Raw genomic sequence first — 18,209 nt, 5'->3', positions numbered from 1 at the left:
CTGAGAAAAGGTGGCTACTTCCATGGGAAGATAGTGACCTCTGGAGCAGAAAGAAAGAAATAATGTTGAAATAAGTCACTGAGGTTTCACTCAGTAATCTGACAAAATCATTACTTAAACATCCCCTGAAGGATGTGCAAACTCGGCAGTCACCTATGTAAAAGAAGGGCATGACACAACGCAGACAATGAACACAATTTTCAATGGTATAAATAGTACATTTATATTTAGTGTATACATAAATAGTATAGTTCCTAAGAACTCTCAAATAGGGATATGCATGTATATGGTCTCTGCTTTTTAAAATATTACAAATATAAACAAATAACATCATGACATAAAATCTTTATTATAATCCAACACTTCACAGTTCAAACAATTTCTCTCGATATTAAAAGTTAGAGATTCAAAATGAAATACTTTTTTTAACTGCAAAGAAAATTAAGTATCAGCTGGATTTTTAAGGCCATGGGAGGAAAAAATACCCTAAGTAACAAACAGCATATAAATTAGAGCACAATAAATCATAAATAATTTATTTGACAATTAGAAATTTTGTGGAAATGAAATATAAAATAAGCTACAGTAACACCAAATCTATCTTCTTATGATATGTAGCGTCACTTTTTGGAAAGAAGAAAAAACCCTTGGAAAAAAAAGTATTTATTTAAAATAGTCTTTAGAGAAAAATATTTTAAGTCTACTTCCTGAGTTGTATTTTAGTACACGTCACTATTTTAACTGCATACAACATATTCTAAGACATTAATAAGAAAAAAAGATACAAAATAAAAACTAAAATAACCAACTTGAATTTTAATTAGCCAGTATTTTGAACATATCTCATAACACTGGTAGCAATGTGAGCTATTTCATAGGTCAGAACTAATTCATAATTCTCATATTATTTGTGTAATAGGCAATTAACTTTTTAATTTTAAAAGTATTTTGACATGTTTGTTGCATCCTCAAAATACGAGTTCAAAATAAAACAAATTAAAATAAACAATATTTATTAAGAATTATCTACAAACAAAATACTATCTTTAGACTGTTAGTACCTTGAAAAAGAGATTAATCTCTAGATTTTTATTTAAAAGTTACTATAGAAAATATATAGAAAAAAATCTGTAATTGAAGTAACACAGTATCCTTACCCTTTTAGACATTAAACTACCTACAACTTCACTACACTTTGAGTATTCAGCCTGACATTATCCACATTAGGCATTTATCAACAAATAATAAATTATTATCAATATTATTATCAATAAATACTATCAGCAAATAAATTGGGAAAAATACACATCAGCAATTATTTGTAATTAAATCTTACAAACATTTTTTTGGCAGCTTCTAACATCTCCACGTTCTGGAAGAAATGCTGATGTCTGTGAGAAATCTGAGAAGAATCTATGCAAATATCAGATATGTGCTTTCTACCTTCCCCATGAAAAATCCCACATGAAATCAACCTACAAAGGTATAATTACATTTCATATATGATTAAGAGACATTTATTAACGGCCAACAGCATTATCCTCCCTGGATTCTGTCTGCACAGAGTGCCTATAGGTAGCGGTATAGGCACACAATTCGCAGTCTTTGTGTACAAAATTTAAAACGGACTTTGGTACTTCCAAAAGACTGCTGTGTCATCTAAAAGATTATGTACCTATGTAGTGGAACGGTTCTAAAACAAACATCTTCATATTGTTTGCATTTACCTTTTCATAAGCCAGTAAGACATCCTTCACAGCTTTGCCCTCTAGATTCAGCTTTTCTTCCAGCAGAGGGCTGTGTTTCTTCATGAAGTCTATATCCTCCTGAATCTTTCTGTTGACTGTTCCTATGTTAAGTATTTGGCTTTGTACTTGTTGCAGCTGACGGCTTTTACAATCAAAATGCCATTGTAGTTCCAAGGTATCTTGAGTACACATTTCATATTCTGTTAAAAAGATAATTAGCATAACAAAATGTGAGTATCTGAGTGACACCATGAATACCTAGTGAGATCAGGAAATATGTTGTCATAATACTAAGCGTAAGATTTGCAAAATTTGCTGTAAACTACTTTGAACGCCAAAAGAGGACATTGGTGACAAAAGACATCACCAAATATTGCATTAGCAGTGGAATTGTTTTTAAAATCATACTTAATAATCCTAGTAGGTAATGCAAGCAAATCTTCAAAGTGAGGGGTGGTTTTGTTTTTATGAAGGAAATTAAATCATTTAGCCTTAAGGCATATCTAGAGCAGGCTACTGTAACACAAGAACAACTCTACTGAGCTTCCTAGTCTCCAGCAACAGACACATGTGGATGTAGAGGAAGACAGGGCAAGTATAAATCCCACATCCTCTTAATATGCCAACTATTTTCAGTTCAGGGATACTGCCTGAACTAAATGTGGCTTCAGGAAAGCTAAACTAAAGATAAAAACTCAAAGCTAACAAACAAAACATTTTCATGTTGCCACACAGAAATATGTCACTCTTAATTCAGTTTGCTGCATTTACTTTTCTGACTTTGGCATAAATTTCTGATGGGTCTTTACAAGAAAATATGTGACTAGACCAGTGGTTGCTGAATGACAACATATGTTTTACTTTGCTTAGGAAAAAAAAGCTTATGATATGGTATCCTGCAGCAGCTGATGTTCTATATGAAAAAAGTATTGGTATGAAACTAAGGAAAGTAAAGTAAGATTATGAGATAAGAAAAAAATCAGTAAATATCTCAAGAGCAGTAAACTTTGCCATAAATTTGAGAGAAGCACATTTTACTGAGAAAAAAAGGCTCTCTAGCTCTGAGAAGTAGCTGTGGAATTATTCAATGCAATCCCTTAACAGCTGATAAATTTTGTTGTGTTAACAAGACATAAATCACAAATTTACAAAATTATTATTTCATTGCTACTAAAAGTTAAAGAGACATTGTATGAATAAGTGGCTTTTCTACATCATACTAAGTGATACCTAACATTATGATGAAGAAAATGTGTTTTACACTGGATTTTTGCTGTGTTTCAGAGAAGGTAATTTCTGGAGATATGTTATGTCACTGTAATTACCTGGATGAGCTACAGCACATAGATGCAGCAGGAGCTAGCAATAATGGAAATCAAGGGAAGTCTGAAGAAATAACAGGATTCAGTCTACTCTGAACAGGTCATGCAAACTCTAGAATCTCTTGGGTTTGCAATACTTAGATTAGGGATAATTATAACATCCCTGAGGATCTTTTCCCTTTATCCTCAATTCGATTTTAGCATAATTTTTGTCTTATAGATAATATTATAAAAAGTTATAATCCTGAAAATTACAAATCTACTCTAAGGACACAACGTCATACTGATGTAGCCCACTGATAAATCAAGGGAGAAGACTTGGTTAGTTTTCACAGCCAAACTTCATGCTGGTTTATTTCCCTTTTTTTTTTTTTTTAATACTTTATCATTGCATATATTAACAGAATTGAAAATGTGTTAATTATATTCCAGTATTCCAAACTTTTGATATTTATAGAAAATGCTGAACAGTAAAAGCAACAGGAATGTATAGCAACACACAAAAAACTATTTACAGATCCATCACTGTCATCAAAAAGTAAAAAGTAACATCTCTGCAGCTCAAATCCTGAACTACTGTGCTGAAGAACGAAGATTATATTATCAACCTTCTCTTCTTGCAGTTCTTTACTTCTGTAAAATTGACCTTTCAGTTGCCACAGGATTTTCTCCTGAATGCAGTTTCTAACCTATCAATGAATCTTAAATCTGATTCTTTATTCAATCTCCTCTGTTTTCAGGGCATCATAAATTGTCCTTCAGAGGCAACCGCTTTTAAGGAAAACAACCTCTGCAAAATCTTCGAAGTCAAGTGCTAGCCATTGGCTAAAATAAACAAACATATATATTTCTCATATATTGTTAGGAATGTGCACTATTTGACATTTTGCCTTCCTGGGGAGGGAGGGGGAAGAGAGAGAAAAACACCCAAACATTTGCAACTAAATGACTTCTGGCTTGCCTCCATTATACGCTAATTTTCACTCACTGTTTACCCATCAGTGAACACAGTTATGGAAGACTGTTGCACTGTCACCACTCTCTGTATTGTGAGGTATTTGTCGAAGATTTTAGGATGATGTGCACCAGAATATGCACTAGAGTGCCAGCTGTGAACTTACTGTTACAAATTACACAACTTTCCTATAAATTTATGTTCAGATGGTACCTGCTTCTGACCATGTGTCAGAAGACAAACAGCAAACAGCTGTTAAGTAGCTGCCTTTTTTTTTCTTTTTTCTTTAATTCTATTTTGTAGATGTCAGTTCATCACAAAAGGTCATAGTAAATGTCCTTAGAATCTGGGATTTCAAGGAGACCTATCAATGGTTACCTTAAACAATTCTTACTAAATATGTAAGTACTTTATCTATCGCATTTTAAATCTTTCTCAAAACAAATTTAGTTTTTTTATTTGTGGTTGAATCTATGGTTTAACTCAAATTCATTATTTTATAATTCTGTCTCAGCTTCTCAATCCTTGACCCAAACTGAGTATTTATTACCATCTTAAGAGTGTCTTGTCTACTCATGCTGTTTCTCACACAATGCTGAACATCCCACGGGACTTTACATATTTTTTTTCTGGATATATATTCAAGCATACCAAATTCAGAAGAGTAAATATTGTTCTCTTATTACAATAAATACAACTATAGTCATATCATAATTCTTATTCTTGGCAATGAACTGACTGAAAAATAACAAATATTTTTCGTTTCAATACCAATACCTTTTTGCACAGCTGTGGGGAGCTCCTGAAGCCTCCAAAGTGACATACAATCAATTTTCATGCCAAGCTTTTTCCTTCGCTGTTTCTCCAACTCCAAAGCTTTTTCTGCCTCCTCACGATCAGCCTCCAGACGCTTAATTAGCTCAGTAACTTCCAATAGCAAAGCTTCTGTTTCCTGCTTCAAGGTTAATGTCTTGCCATCTTTAAAAATATATTAAAATATTTTTTTATGAATGCTTAATGACATGCTCTTTATTTGAGCTTCATTCTCAGCACAAAGTTGGCCTTTTCACATGTATCACAGTAAGCACAACTGGTTACATTTCTGTCTTTAAAAATAAACTATAATTATTTCTTATGAAGGTTTAAACATACACTCTTTATTCCAGCTTCCTTCTTAACATAAAGCTAGCCTCTTCACATGTGTCAATGTAAGCACAATTGGTTACAAACAAAACTTTCATGTTCAATAGCATTTTCCTCCAGCTTATTTCCAATGAAGAGTGGAACAAAAATGTATTAATAGAGATGCTACAAAATTTTCATCTTTGCTTTGTTGCTTGGGTAAGTAATAGTCCAAATAATAGTACAAGTTCCTAATTATCTCAATTTTTTTAAGAATACTTATTTCACTTTATTTTCCTAAGTATCAATTACTTCATTAAAGTCTTTGGAGATCTAAGAATATTCAGTGTAATATCTCAACAGCACTGTTTTACTCATGATACACACAAATCATCAATTCATTCTGTGAAATGTGGCTATCAAAAATGCCTGTTATTTGTTTTGATAAAAGATTCTTTGAAGTCATCATCCATTGTCTTGATCTATGAAAAAATGGGAATTATATAAGCTGCAGAGTCCAAGAAATTTCCATTTTGATTCCACAGTCAATAATTCCCTAAGTTATTTTGATTAAAAACTGCATGCATTGGAAAGAAGTACAACTTCTTAAAATCTGGAGTGAAATTTTGGGTTCACTGCTATCAACAGAAATTTTATCATACAATTTACTGCAGACGGGATCGCCTCAGGCTAGTAGCACAAAGGTTGCAGATTGGCTTAAAAGAAAATTGCACATAATCTCTTTAATATTTAAAACTTAATTCAAAAATATATAATCTGAGTAAACATGCAAACTGTAAAAAACAGAACTCTGTGTTGGGAGTACACTATGAATAACCTGTAACAGCAATGCAGTTATTTGTTTTACAGAAATTAAATGAAAAACCCCCTAGAATTTCCAACAACCAACATAACTAGTTTAGCTGGTTCAAATCCAAGATGGGTTAAAATGAATCTAAATACAGAAATGTAAATTATCTTCTTGCAAACATGATGATTTAATAGTGCTTAATATAACATTTAAAAAGTATGTATCTTTCAGCTTGACAGATGATACACACAGATTTCAAAGGATACTCACATCATTTACATAAGACATAGAGCAGGCAACAAACAACTATTATTACAAATGCAAAGCATATACTAAATGAGGATAAGTAACTCTCACCACTCAGACTGAGTATTATGAAATATTTTTACCTTCAGGAGATACACCAGCTTCTTTAAAATCCAACTTAGTGGATAATGATAACCAGTTATCTTCAATAGATTCAGCACTGACCTGTTTTGTTATCCTGTAGACAAAAGCCACTGCCAATAAAAAATTTTAGACTGAATTTAAATTAGCATTGTTAGGTAAATACTACTTTCACTAAGTCAAAATTTCCTTTCTTAAATACTACACATTTAAATGCTAGCTAGTTAAATGGAATAATGGCAAGTCATACAGAAGAATTATTAATTGTATAACTCCCATATAAATGCTTTTCCTGTATTTTTTTTAGAGATACAAGAAACAGATTTCTTTACATCTTGTACTTAAAAAGATCTTCAATTTTTGTCCTCATACCCAAGGATTTGCCAAAGAGAAACTGTTGTAGAAAAGCTGTTACTCTTTCCAAGTTCTGAATATACAGGAGCAATACATGTGATGCTTTCCAGACTATTCTAAGCAGCAAAAGCATTTAGTGCTTCTTAAACACTAGTGCTTCCTGTTAAGCAAAACAGCCAGGACAACAAGCTCAGTGTACGAGAGATACATTCTGCTCTTCAAACTCCTCTTTTAATCTTTGTAACTAGAACTACATCATAAAGTAGCCTGCATCATGAATAATACAATTTAAACTCACACATTCAGACTTACCTTGTGTACTTTCTCAGTACTTGGCTTTGTATTGTATTGTATGATATTGTACCCTAGGCTTAGGAAAAGTCTGAGTTCTTTAGTGTATTTCAAAATACATGCAGTCAATATGTAAAATGTAAAAAAACCTGCATGAGTTTTACATTTTAAAATTACATTTTAAATTTATAACCTTTAACAAATCTGTATACATTCTAGATATCTTCAGTGCAAACATATCTAGAAAAAAACAATTCTTAACTTGTTATTTTTAATTTAGGAATTATGTTCTGTTTTGATTTTAATAAGCATCCTCTCTTGCCTTCTAACTTTGAAGACACATAGTTGCAGGCACTATAGTGTGATCCAAGGAAATTTGTCACTCAAACACACAAAAGTTTTTTGAACTAAGCATAAATAAGTAAACAGCAAACTACACTGAAAACACAGAAGTCACGCATTTAATAAGAATCTTAAGAGTATGAAGTATAGGAAATCCAGGAAAGAAAAAAATGGAAAAAACCTTGGGTTTTTTCCCATCTTATTACAGCATGTGATGTAGAAATGGCCATTTCATTTAAACTTTTTTCCTATTCCCTTTTTTAATTGCTTGTCTCCCTGTGTCTAGCCAAACTGAGAGTAAATTTGATCCTCTACGCAAATTCAGAAAATTGTACACAGTATTTAGAGAACTTCACAAAGATCGGAGTAAGTATGCAGAAACATTCAGAATGCTTCTACATCATGTTCCAACCCAAAACTTAAAACAGTAAGAGCTTAAAAGAAGCACCCTTACTCATACTTAGATACCTGAGATAATTGGTGGACTTGGCACAATTTGAGAAGTATCAACAACTGTAACCAACAAAAATTCATCACTTAGGTGCGTCCTGAGACCTGAAATCATCTTGAATCTTTGAAAATTAAACACTGAGTAGGAAAGATATGAGAAATTCTGCATAAATACTTCTGGTCTTCTGAACTAGATCCTGCAGACACTAAGAATGCTTATTTTAGATGCATTCTACATTACAGAAGCAACTCTACAGTTCACAGAGCAGACTCTATAGCCAGACTAACACCTCATCAAGTAATTACCTGACATAAAAACAAATGCATTATTTTCTATGACTTTGTATATACGATTCTTACCATGGTATTTTCTCATCCTTAAACACATAGTTGTACTGCAAAAGCAAAACATAAACTCCATTATACATCTCAGATGTTATACACTTTTTCTGTTTCCTAACAAAAAGCATAATACACCACTTAATTTTGCATCATAAGAGGATCTAGTTAGTGTACATACAGATGAATGCTTTTTAACATTTTAAAATAATTGCAAAGTTTTTGAATTCCTAAAAACTGTGCATCTCCAAATGGTAATAAAACCTAGGTTTTGTACATACATGTTATATATTACTCAATTTTGGAGAATGCTTTTTGAAAATCCTTTTTCACTCTTAACCTCTGTATTTTTAAATCCCAAAACATCAGTAGAGATTCTGTCTGAACTTCACACGCCTTTTCTTCATTAGGGCTATGTTTACAACAGTAAATTAAACACTGCCAGGGAAGTTTTCTGGGCCCAGCAACTTGATCACTTACACCATTAAACTGTTACTAAATCTTACAGCCTGTGGTAATGGAAATTACCACATTCATAAACCATTCCCAAACTGTTTCCAAGCACAGTTCAGAAACTGGAAAGGGTCAGGGACCATTCCTCAAGGGCAGTGTGCATAATGTCTATGCTGTTCTGGAGGGTAAGAATTTAACAGTATGGATATGAGGTTTTCCATGTAAACAGGACACAGTGCTAGTAACACTGAATTTACTAGCTGAGGTGTAAATAAATTCATATATAGACAAGTAAAATCCAAACTCCCTGTATTTGTAGTATAGTTATTTCAGTATATATGCCTAATTTTGACTTTTAAGAGCATTAATGAAATTCTTGTACTATAGCAACCCCACCTTTTCTCCTCTTAACTCGTAGTTATAATGATGCTACCATCTAGAGGCCTCAGACTGTTTTGAATCTCTGTATATTAAGTAACAAAAACTTAAAAGAGATGTGGAAAATATGCACAAGACTTACAGAAACAATTTAACATTAAAGTGAATAAAAATCTCGACATGTCTGTGCTTATCCATCTAATTCATGTATACTGATGACGAAATTCTGACATTCAAATAATTTCACTGTTCTCACATTAATATAAATAAAGGTGAATGAGGCAATATCAAATTTTCTATCAAAATAATGTCTATACTGTAAATCAAGATATGACTGTAGTTCATGCACCTTGGATTCTTCTAGTATCTATGCTGCAATCGCAGATATCTCCCTGCAAAGTATTTAACACCGTTTATGGAATACTAATCTAAGATAGTTTTCTTGATGTGCTGCTATGACAACATTATTGTCGGTATTGAAGATAAATTATTTAAATATAACTTGTCTGTGCAAGCAGCAATCAGATCTTCTTACTACAGTGTAGACATATGCAAAATTTATTAACATTTGGAAAACACTTCTCCAGTAAAAGTGAATTATTTAAATGATACTAATCATATTCTCAAAGAAGTTATTAGGAAGATTTTACCATACTGCATTCTTTCTTCACCTACATACCCATTTCTTAGCTTCCTTTTATTCTTGTTTCTATTCACACAAAATCTATATAGGCTAGGAAGACATCATGTACTGCTAGAGAAAGAACCATAACATTTTCAAATTCATGTCTCTCAATATGAGCATAAAGAAACTTTTTAATTAAGGAATTGTTAAGCACTGTTTAGTAAAAAAACATTGCTTATTATAAATGACAGAAAATGGCACACAGCTCAATTTGACTATCTACTCAAGATTAGTATAAAAAACTATTTTGCAGACAATTTATATCATTGAAGCAACCTGACTCTGTGCAACTGAATCACATATGAATTTACTAATCTTTATGATATACTGATATGACATTACGATATTGTGATATATTGATTTTAATAAGGTGGTTTGATTTGCCAAAACTGTTAAGTAGATGAAAACCACATCATGACTAGCAAATTAACCGCCTGGGCACTATTTTGGAGAGTACATATGACATGAAGTTAAATTCTTATAAAAATCAACATAGTAATACTATTTAAAAATATACTTGTTCCTATAAAGATAAAAAGCACTTGGTCATTTTCAACCACAAATGTACCTGTTGGAAGAATTTGCCCATCTTTAACTCTTGAATGTGATGAAAAGCTTTGTTAATACAGGGTAACGGAGTACTTACAAAAGCACAGCTATGTTGTCTTGTGGTGATCCACTTCCTCTTGTCTGGAGAAAGAAAGAAAGAGAATACAGATAGCTACTAAACTTCATATGCGGGCTGATAACAGATTTTCTCATACCTAATTTTCTTCCTGTAATTTGGAACTTGGTAAGCTTTGGTCTTGAAACCGACTAAAAGAATGTAACAGCTATATCAATTACTATGCACATTTCTTGTACAAAGTGTTATTCCTACTTTAATAGAATCTCAAATACAAGGAGAGAGAGATTCAGAAATGCTTGAAGAATATGAAGGAATAATTTCAGAGATGAGACATGACAAAGGGAGCTAGGGTCAAAATGCAATTTGCTCTAACTAATTTTACATAATTAATCCCAAATGAATAGAGTTTGATGATTTTATGCTAGTCCTCAGCAAGGATTTTGTCCAAAGAGAAAAATTAGTATCAGAACCCAAAAAGGCAAAGGTGGGAGCTAGTATAGAAACACCCAGAGCAAAATAGAGAAGGACACGGGGCCTTAGAGGCAAGCTTAGACTACTCTTATGTATACAAAACTTAGTTCCAGCAAATGTTTGCTTCAACCTTATGAATGGATGAAGTTCCAGAACAGTAATTCCCCTGCTGGGAATTTAAAGCTACATGACATAAATGAACTGTTTTACGAGAACATGCCAATTTCACAATTATGTTTTCTTTAAACTCTGTTAGCCTTATAACCACATAAATAAATGATACTGTGGCACACTATTGAACTATTAACTATTTAATTAACACACAGAATGGGAATCTGACTGCAGAGGTCACTAATGAAAGGTGTCAGGAATCAGAACAAGACACTGAAATTTACCAGTAGAGCTATTAAAAAGTCTAAGAAGCTGTCCTACAAACATGAAACATTAACCTAATTATGTTCAGGGGGACACAATGCTTTAATGCGCCTTGGAGATATACCAAAAATAACAGTAACAGTAATAGGGATTAAATCATATACAGTCTGTGGATTTGGGGCTTTTTTAAAAAAAGGATAATCTCAGTGTCTTAAAGTGTCAGCCTAAAACATTAAACGTCTGTATGTTACATAAGGCTCTTTTAACTTCACTTTATCATAAACAGCCTTACAGAATCAAAAAGATGGTTTGCAAAATTTTGTTTGAAAAGACAGCCCACTAAAATGGATATCAAAACCTATTTCATAGGTTCTTGATCTGCCTACTTCTAAAGCCAGAAACCTTCACAGGATGTCTACACAGCACAGTCCTAACAAAGCATATATAACTGTGTCTTTCTTGTACTCTGAAGCACAACACAGAAGTTCAGATTTTGAGATGAACATTATTTTAATTTCACTTAGTTACTTCTACTGTTATTATTCTTACACTTTACTAAATTAAGATTAATGTTGTTGTAAAAATTATGTTTATTTTCTTTACAACACTAATGCAACTAACAATACAGCCATTTTAAAAAATGTGAAAATTTTGAACAGCTTTAATAAAAAAAGATTACTCATTTACTGCTTTGGTCTTCCTTGATAAATGCAAACATTTTTACATGCAGGTCTTCTAATCCCTTTGTAAAAGCAAGCTAGAAATATAACTCAGTGAGAAAATGGAATTATTTACCATTTTCTTAAAATCTAAAAATTAAATTTAAATGACAAGGGAAATGCAGCCAATTTTGTTTTCAGATAAAAAACTGAACGATCATTAGAGGGTGGAGTGACACCAGTAAGTCAATGACTGACACTCAAAGTCTACAAACACATCATTTGTATGAAGCTTTCTCAAGCAGTGTGACAAATAAGAACCAAGGAGCACTAGTGTTATATAATATTACAAATACAAAATATAAAATAATTTCTTATGTCTGAAATTTAAGCCCTTCATGAAACTATTTGAAAACTGTATAATAGAAGACATATCTGACATACCTTGGGATGGCTCATTACTGTCCTTAGAAGAACAGGAAAATGATGGTGTTCCAAACATATTGCTGGTAGCACTTTTCAGTCTAATGATCAGAAAAATAATAACACATATACATATATACACATTTTAAAAACTCTTATTTTCATCAGCAAACAAAATGTGTTCCAGTAGTGATGTATTTACAGTATTTTTAAAGGTTAGCAAATCCATTTTCACTTTTCCTACTAAGGAAAAAGCAACAACTATATCACACAGTGGATCCTATTTAGGTAATGAAATTACAGTTAAAAAGCAAATAAAAACCAAGACAACCAAATTTCAACCTATGTGACCTGTTTTTTTAAATTATACAGGTTATTTTGGATCCCATCATAACAGTGGTAGCAACACTAACTGGAAAAATGTGAAAAACAAAATGGATAACCTGAGATGAATTTTAATTAACAAACTGTGAATGGAAGGGAGGTCCATAAGCCTGTAGTCTCAAACATTGTCATCTCAATGGACAGAAGACGTGTAAGAGGAAAATAATCTACTTATTTGCATACAAATTCATAACTCAGATTTACTACAGTAATCAAAACCAACATTATTTATTTATAATTTATATAATTCAGAAAAATAATACTGGCTAAAAACTTAGATAGTTCAGCCTCAGGACATCAAGCTGAGGTAATTTACCAAACTATTTTATCACCCTTAAAATTCACACATTTGATAAACAACTGTATTGCCATACACAGATCCAGGTGGATACCTCCTGGACTGTGCAACTGGCATATTAGAAGCCCACAGTAAAATGTGGTTTCCAACTATTATCAACCTATGAAAAATTACTAGTAGAAAAGCAAAAAAACCCCAACACCTATATTACAGTCTTCATCAATATAAAATACCAGAAACAAACATCACATAGATGATAGATTTTAGCATTCCATATTCTTGTAAGTAGTACTATTAAAAAATAGAGATATGTTTATTCCAAACTCTCTGAAATGGAAAATAGTTGCCTAAGAGTCCAACTGGATGGATGGTCAGAGAAAACAAAGAACGAGACTGGAATATGCTCTTCACATTCTCCACGCCTCAGTTTATTGATCCAACAAACTCAAACTGAAGTCTGTTCCAAAGAAATGTTAGAAGAATGTAAGTGTACCAAGCTTGGCAGAAGAAATGCTGCATCCATGGCTGATCTTCTACACGAACTTCTATGCACTGCAATGCAGACAGCATTATTGTTCTGTTACTGCAACAAACTAATTGACTTAGAAACTCTGAACAATACCAGCAAACTCTTTCAAACTAAAGCTATGGAAAAGATTTCTGTTAATTAAATAAAGTTCATAATACATATAATGAAGTTTCAAGTCACATTTTCAACTATGCAACTCTCCTTGGGAAATGTATGAAAAATGTATTATATGAGCCATTCTTGCATGTTGTTTGTACATCAATACCTTTTTTTTTTCAAGTTTGGTGGCTTTTTCAATTTTATGAAACAATTATTTCCAATGGTAGGATTCAGTGTTGTTCAAAGAAATATGCCGATTTGGCAAGCAGGAATTTTTAACTGTATCTGTGACAGGATGTCAGCTTCTTGGACTCTGCAAAGTGAAATTCTACTCTCCTAACAGGCTCATCCTGACAGTCAGACCAGATGGACCACATTAGCTCCAACAAGGAGTACAAAAGAATCTGAAACTCTTAGTAAGTCAAATATGTATTGACAGACAGAATAGCTCTAGAGAAAGGAGGAAAGATGAGAAAAATACTACATACGAAAGGATGAAATCCAGAAGAAAAGCTTAAGAAACAGTCTCCATTTGTTGTTGCTTATATAGCCAGTAATACATCCAGAACAAGGTATGAACAGACTATCATCTGATATGCGAGCATGTGTTAAGGAAAAGGTGAGAACATCACTTGCCTGATAAGTAATCATATACACAACACAAAGATGCATTCCACTGTACATAACAATACACTGAAAAAAAAATACATTGGACAAATCTGCATTTGATTAGAGAAGCATCATTTTAATATGAGGCTTGGAAAAAGAATTAGTCATCATGTAGTTCATTTAGTACCTGTTGAAAATCTTAGCCTCAATATATATAAACTATTTATGTTCATAGCTGTAGCTACCAAAATAAAAATAAAAAAAAAAATTTATATTGTCCTATCCAGAAAAAATAAGCCAGATCCAGTGAATTATCACTCACAATTTTGTAATATATATCTCTGATCTTCAGGAAGTGTTATTCTGCACAAACTGTTTTACAAAATTCAAACCAACTTCCTCACCCTGACAAAGATAACTACTGCATTAGTCATATTACTACAGTATACCTTTTAAAGTCATTGTATGGTATTCCATAAAGAAGGGGAAAAAAAAGCATTGTAAATTTTTCATCAGGTACATTTATATATATATTTATAAAAATATATGTACATTATATATATATCATTAAATATGACTAAAGCTAAAGTAAACACACAACATTTTAATTACTATCTTGTACTTTACCATAACAGAAAGAATTTGTCAGCTGCTAAAAATAAATTTCTAACATCTCAAATAGAAGGATGAGGAACTAACAAAATTTCTGTTAAAAGCAAAATCCTCCATAAATTTTTTTCAATTAAAGAGATCAGAATCTAGATGAACTTCTATCCACCTAACATAAGCTAGTACTACTATTTCTCATCATAAATTCCATTCCCCAGGAAGAGTCTTGGGATATTCACAAATATGCTTCATAAAAAGCTTATTCTATAAGAACCTTTTTCTCAGCAACTCCCTCTTCACAAAAACTGTAATTCACTATTAAGTAAACTAAGTGCAAATTGAGATTATCTACCTCATAATTACAATAGATATGGTCAAATCACAGAAGAATTTTTTAAAAAATGTTCTCATTGATACCTGCTTCACTGTGACTTTGCCAGTTGTGTTGGAATCTTTCCTCCTTCCCCAAAATACAGTCAGCATAAATAAAAATTATAAACTAATTCATAGTTAAAAGGAGCTAACATTCCATGAATAGTCTTCATTTTCTTCTATCATTTCCTGACCTCCAAGTGTTAACTTTCTGCAAATACAGCATTTTACAATTTGGTTTTAGGGTCCTAGAATTTCTTGCACAATCTCTGCCTGTCTTCAAATGATGCAGTGAATCCTTTTAACCACTGAAATGCAGTCCAGATTACTTCAGAATACACAGAAAAAGGATTAATGTCCCTGAAATTACTCCCCCAAACCACAATTAGTGCAGATATTTCAAAATGGTACACTGTGTTGTTTAATAGCAGTTTGCAGCATTAAAATCTGTTCTAGTGATAGTCAGGTCTCACACTTGAAGACAAAGCTTCAACGTAGAATTTTATAGGCTGGCTCATATAAACGACCAACTCTAATAAAAAGATTAGAATTATTATTAAAAGCAACAAAAGACAGGAAAAATTCCTTAGGTTCTTTGTTGTATTTTGTTCCTTTCAGAGGAACATGATCCCAAGAACTAGCCTATTATACCAGCCACTTTAAGCTTTAAGAAGGGAATTAAGATCAAATAATGTACTCTCACAAACTTCTAATTCTATCCAAAACTAAAAATATTGTAGCTGAGATCTTACTACTATCATATAAATACCTGAAATAGTTCTGTATCAGAATCAATTTAATTTTTTCCCAGTATTCCACTATTTTTGTGGTTCATTCCAGCTAGATAGTCTGCAACTCAGAAAAACTTAATCCCTATTCTTTTTCCACAGACCTTAGTGCAAATATGAACTCCAAACAAACAAGCAAAACCACAGACAATTAAAAAGGATGAAAAACAAGGACACTGGAAATCTGTAATAGGTAAAGGAATTAAAACAGGCATTCTGTGTCATAGTCATGAATGATACACTTTGTCTTTCTACATATATCCTTGAGTTCCACCTTTCTGCCATGAATCAGAACAGAGGAATTATACTTCTACCAAGTAGTACTGAGAAAATAAATACGTTAAGATTAGAGCTGCTCACATTCTGCTACATGGGTTCACATAAAACATAACTATCTCTGACTAAAGGTGCTACCTAATCTACTATTTCAGTGTCCTTCCTCACATATACCAAGGCCAGAAACAAAACAATAGAATTACTATTCTCTTCCTTATTCCTGGGAGGTCAAAGAGACCTGACAGTAGGAACAATCTCCCTGCTCAAGCAATAAAACTAATTCAATTGTTAGAAATGAGCATCTGAAATTCTATTACCACAAGAATCATCCAAATATGTTTTAAAGATGATTACTACCAATGTTCATGTTACTAAGCATGTTAGTTATTTGATCTGTCCCCTTACACATAATTAAAATATCATGTACTATAGCACAATTTTTGCAAAGATTATTAAATCTTAAACCTACCATCTTCCATTCTGTTGTATATGTCTAAATGAAATACAGTGAATATTGGTTACCATAGTAACAACAGAACTGAAGAAATTTAGTTTTGGCATAATTGCTGCATATGTTCATACAAATCACATCTCTTATTCTGAGCATTAGAAATGAAGACACTTTTGAACTCAATTTTTTAAAAATAGAGTAATGAAGAAACAAAAAATTAGATCAAGTATTTATAGACATAACACAACATATTCTTGTTTAATTCACTCATTCACTTTTCTTTTACAATTAGAGTATATTTTCTTGCATTCCATTAAACCATTTAGTTAAGTACTGTTTAAGTTATCTTTTTACTTATTGATAATTAAGCCAGTTCTGTTGTTGTCATTAAACTCAAAATACTATTTTAGAATAATAAATACATTATTAGTCAAACATCCAGAAAGGGCTAAAGAAACTTCAGCAAAAATAAACACCCCCAACAGCCTGTGACAAACTTATTTTGTTTTTTTCTCTTGCAATGAGGTTCACACTGAATAAGGATAAATTTATTTGTTTCTTCAGTTTCAAGAAATAGTAGAAAAGGAAAAAGCGCTCTAGGCATGCTGACACTCAGTCTTACAACAGCATAATTTCCTCAGCAGCATTAAAAAACACGCATTCAGCAGGAACAAATTAACTCAATTCAACCAGCCTGTGAATTAGCTACAAACTCCTCTCCATTTCCTTATCAGCTCCTACAATGAATCTTTGACGTCGCAAAAAAATCCCAACCCCAAAACAAACCCACAACCCCACAGGCCAGATGAACAAGTAGAACAGTGGGATTTTATGTTTTTTGCTTCAGCACTAGAATTCTTTCATCCTTTACCTTCTCTAGCTTTGGTTGCACAATAATTTAGTTCTGATTCGGTTGTTTCAGAGCTCCCTTATACGTAGCAAGTTCATTACCATCAGCACCTTTCACTTTAATATTCAGAAATACAAACAAAAATAATTTCAGAAAGAGTTTGGTAATGCAGAATAGATAAACAGACAAATCAGTTAAAAACAACACAGAGAGATCATCTCTACTTGAAAGCTTTAAGTCTTGGAAACAAAGTATTTTCTTAAACTGGCACATACATTGCACAAAAATCTGTAATCCACCAATACACTACAACAAAGAAAGGCAAAGTAGAAGTCCAAGAATTTGTTTAGCACACAGTATCATGCTTCTAGCTTGAAGTACCAACAATATAATTTTTGGTTTACCTTATATCCTCAGACCTTCCTGGCATGAATAGGTCAAGGTCTTAATGAACTTGCCGAACTGATCAGCCCAAATTTTGAAGGATATAACAGGTTCTCAAAAAAAATGAAGATAAAACAGGAATAATGGATGAACAAAAGATCACAGTATTATTTGACATAGTTGCTATCTATTAAGTAATGGTCTCAACGTTGCAAAGAACAGAGAAAAAAAAAACACTAAAAACATTTTACAGCATCCCCATAACCATTAGGATCAGTAAAGTGTGGTTTTCCATGGATTTTTGTGCAACATTCCCTCACAGAAGCCCAGCTCCTCTCAGTGTCACTGAGCCTGACCAACCCAGCCT

General features: G+C 32.5%; 1 protein-coding gene across 1 annotated transcript in view; it reads right to left on the bottom strand.

The window, feature by feature from the left end:
- CCDC178 (coiled-coil domain containing 178) overlaps positions 1–12,287 on the bottom strand; it is a 177,961-nt gene extending 165,674 nt beyond the window's left edge. Inside the window, 6 exon segments of the mRNA XM_074822648.1 lie at positions 1,728–1,948; positions 4,803–5,003; positions 6,348–6,442; positions 8,143–8,177; positions 10,206–10,327; positions 12,215–12,287. Coding sequence (XP_074678749.1) covers positions 1,728–1,948; positions 4,803–5,003; positions 6,348–6,442; positions 8,143–8,177; positions 10,206–10,327; positions 12,215–12,272 — 732 coding nt within the window. The 5' untranslated portion in view covers positions 12,273–12,287.
- Between the last annotated feature and the right edge of the window lie 5,922 nt (positions 12,288–18,209).

The sequence above is a fragment of the Strix aluco genome, chromosome 1, assembly GCF_031877795.1.
Source record: "Strix aluco isolate bStrAlu1 chromosome 1, bStrAlu1.hap1, whole genome shotgun sequence".
Classification (NCBI taxonomy): Eukaryota; Metazoa; Chordata; class Aves; order Strigiformes; family Strigidae; genus Strix; species Strix aluco.
This window is presented reverse-complemented; position numbering and strand designations above follow the sequence as displayed.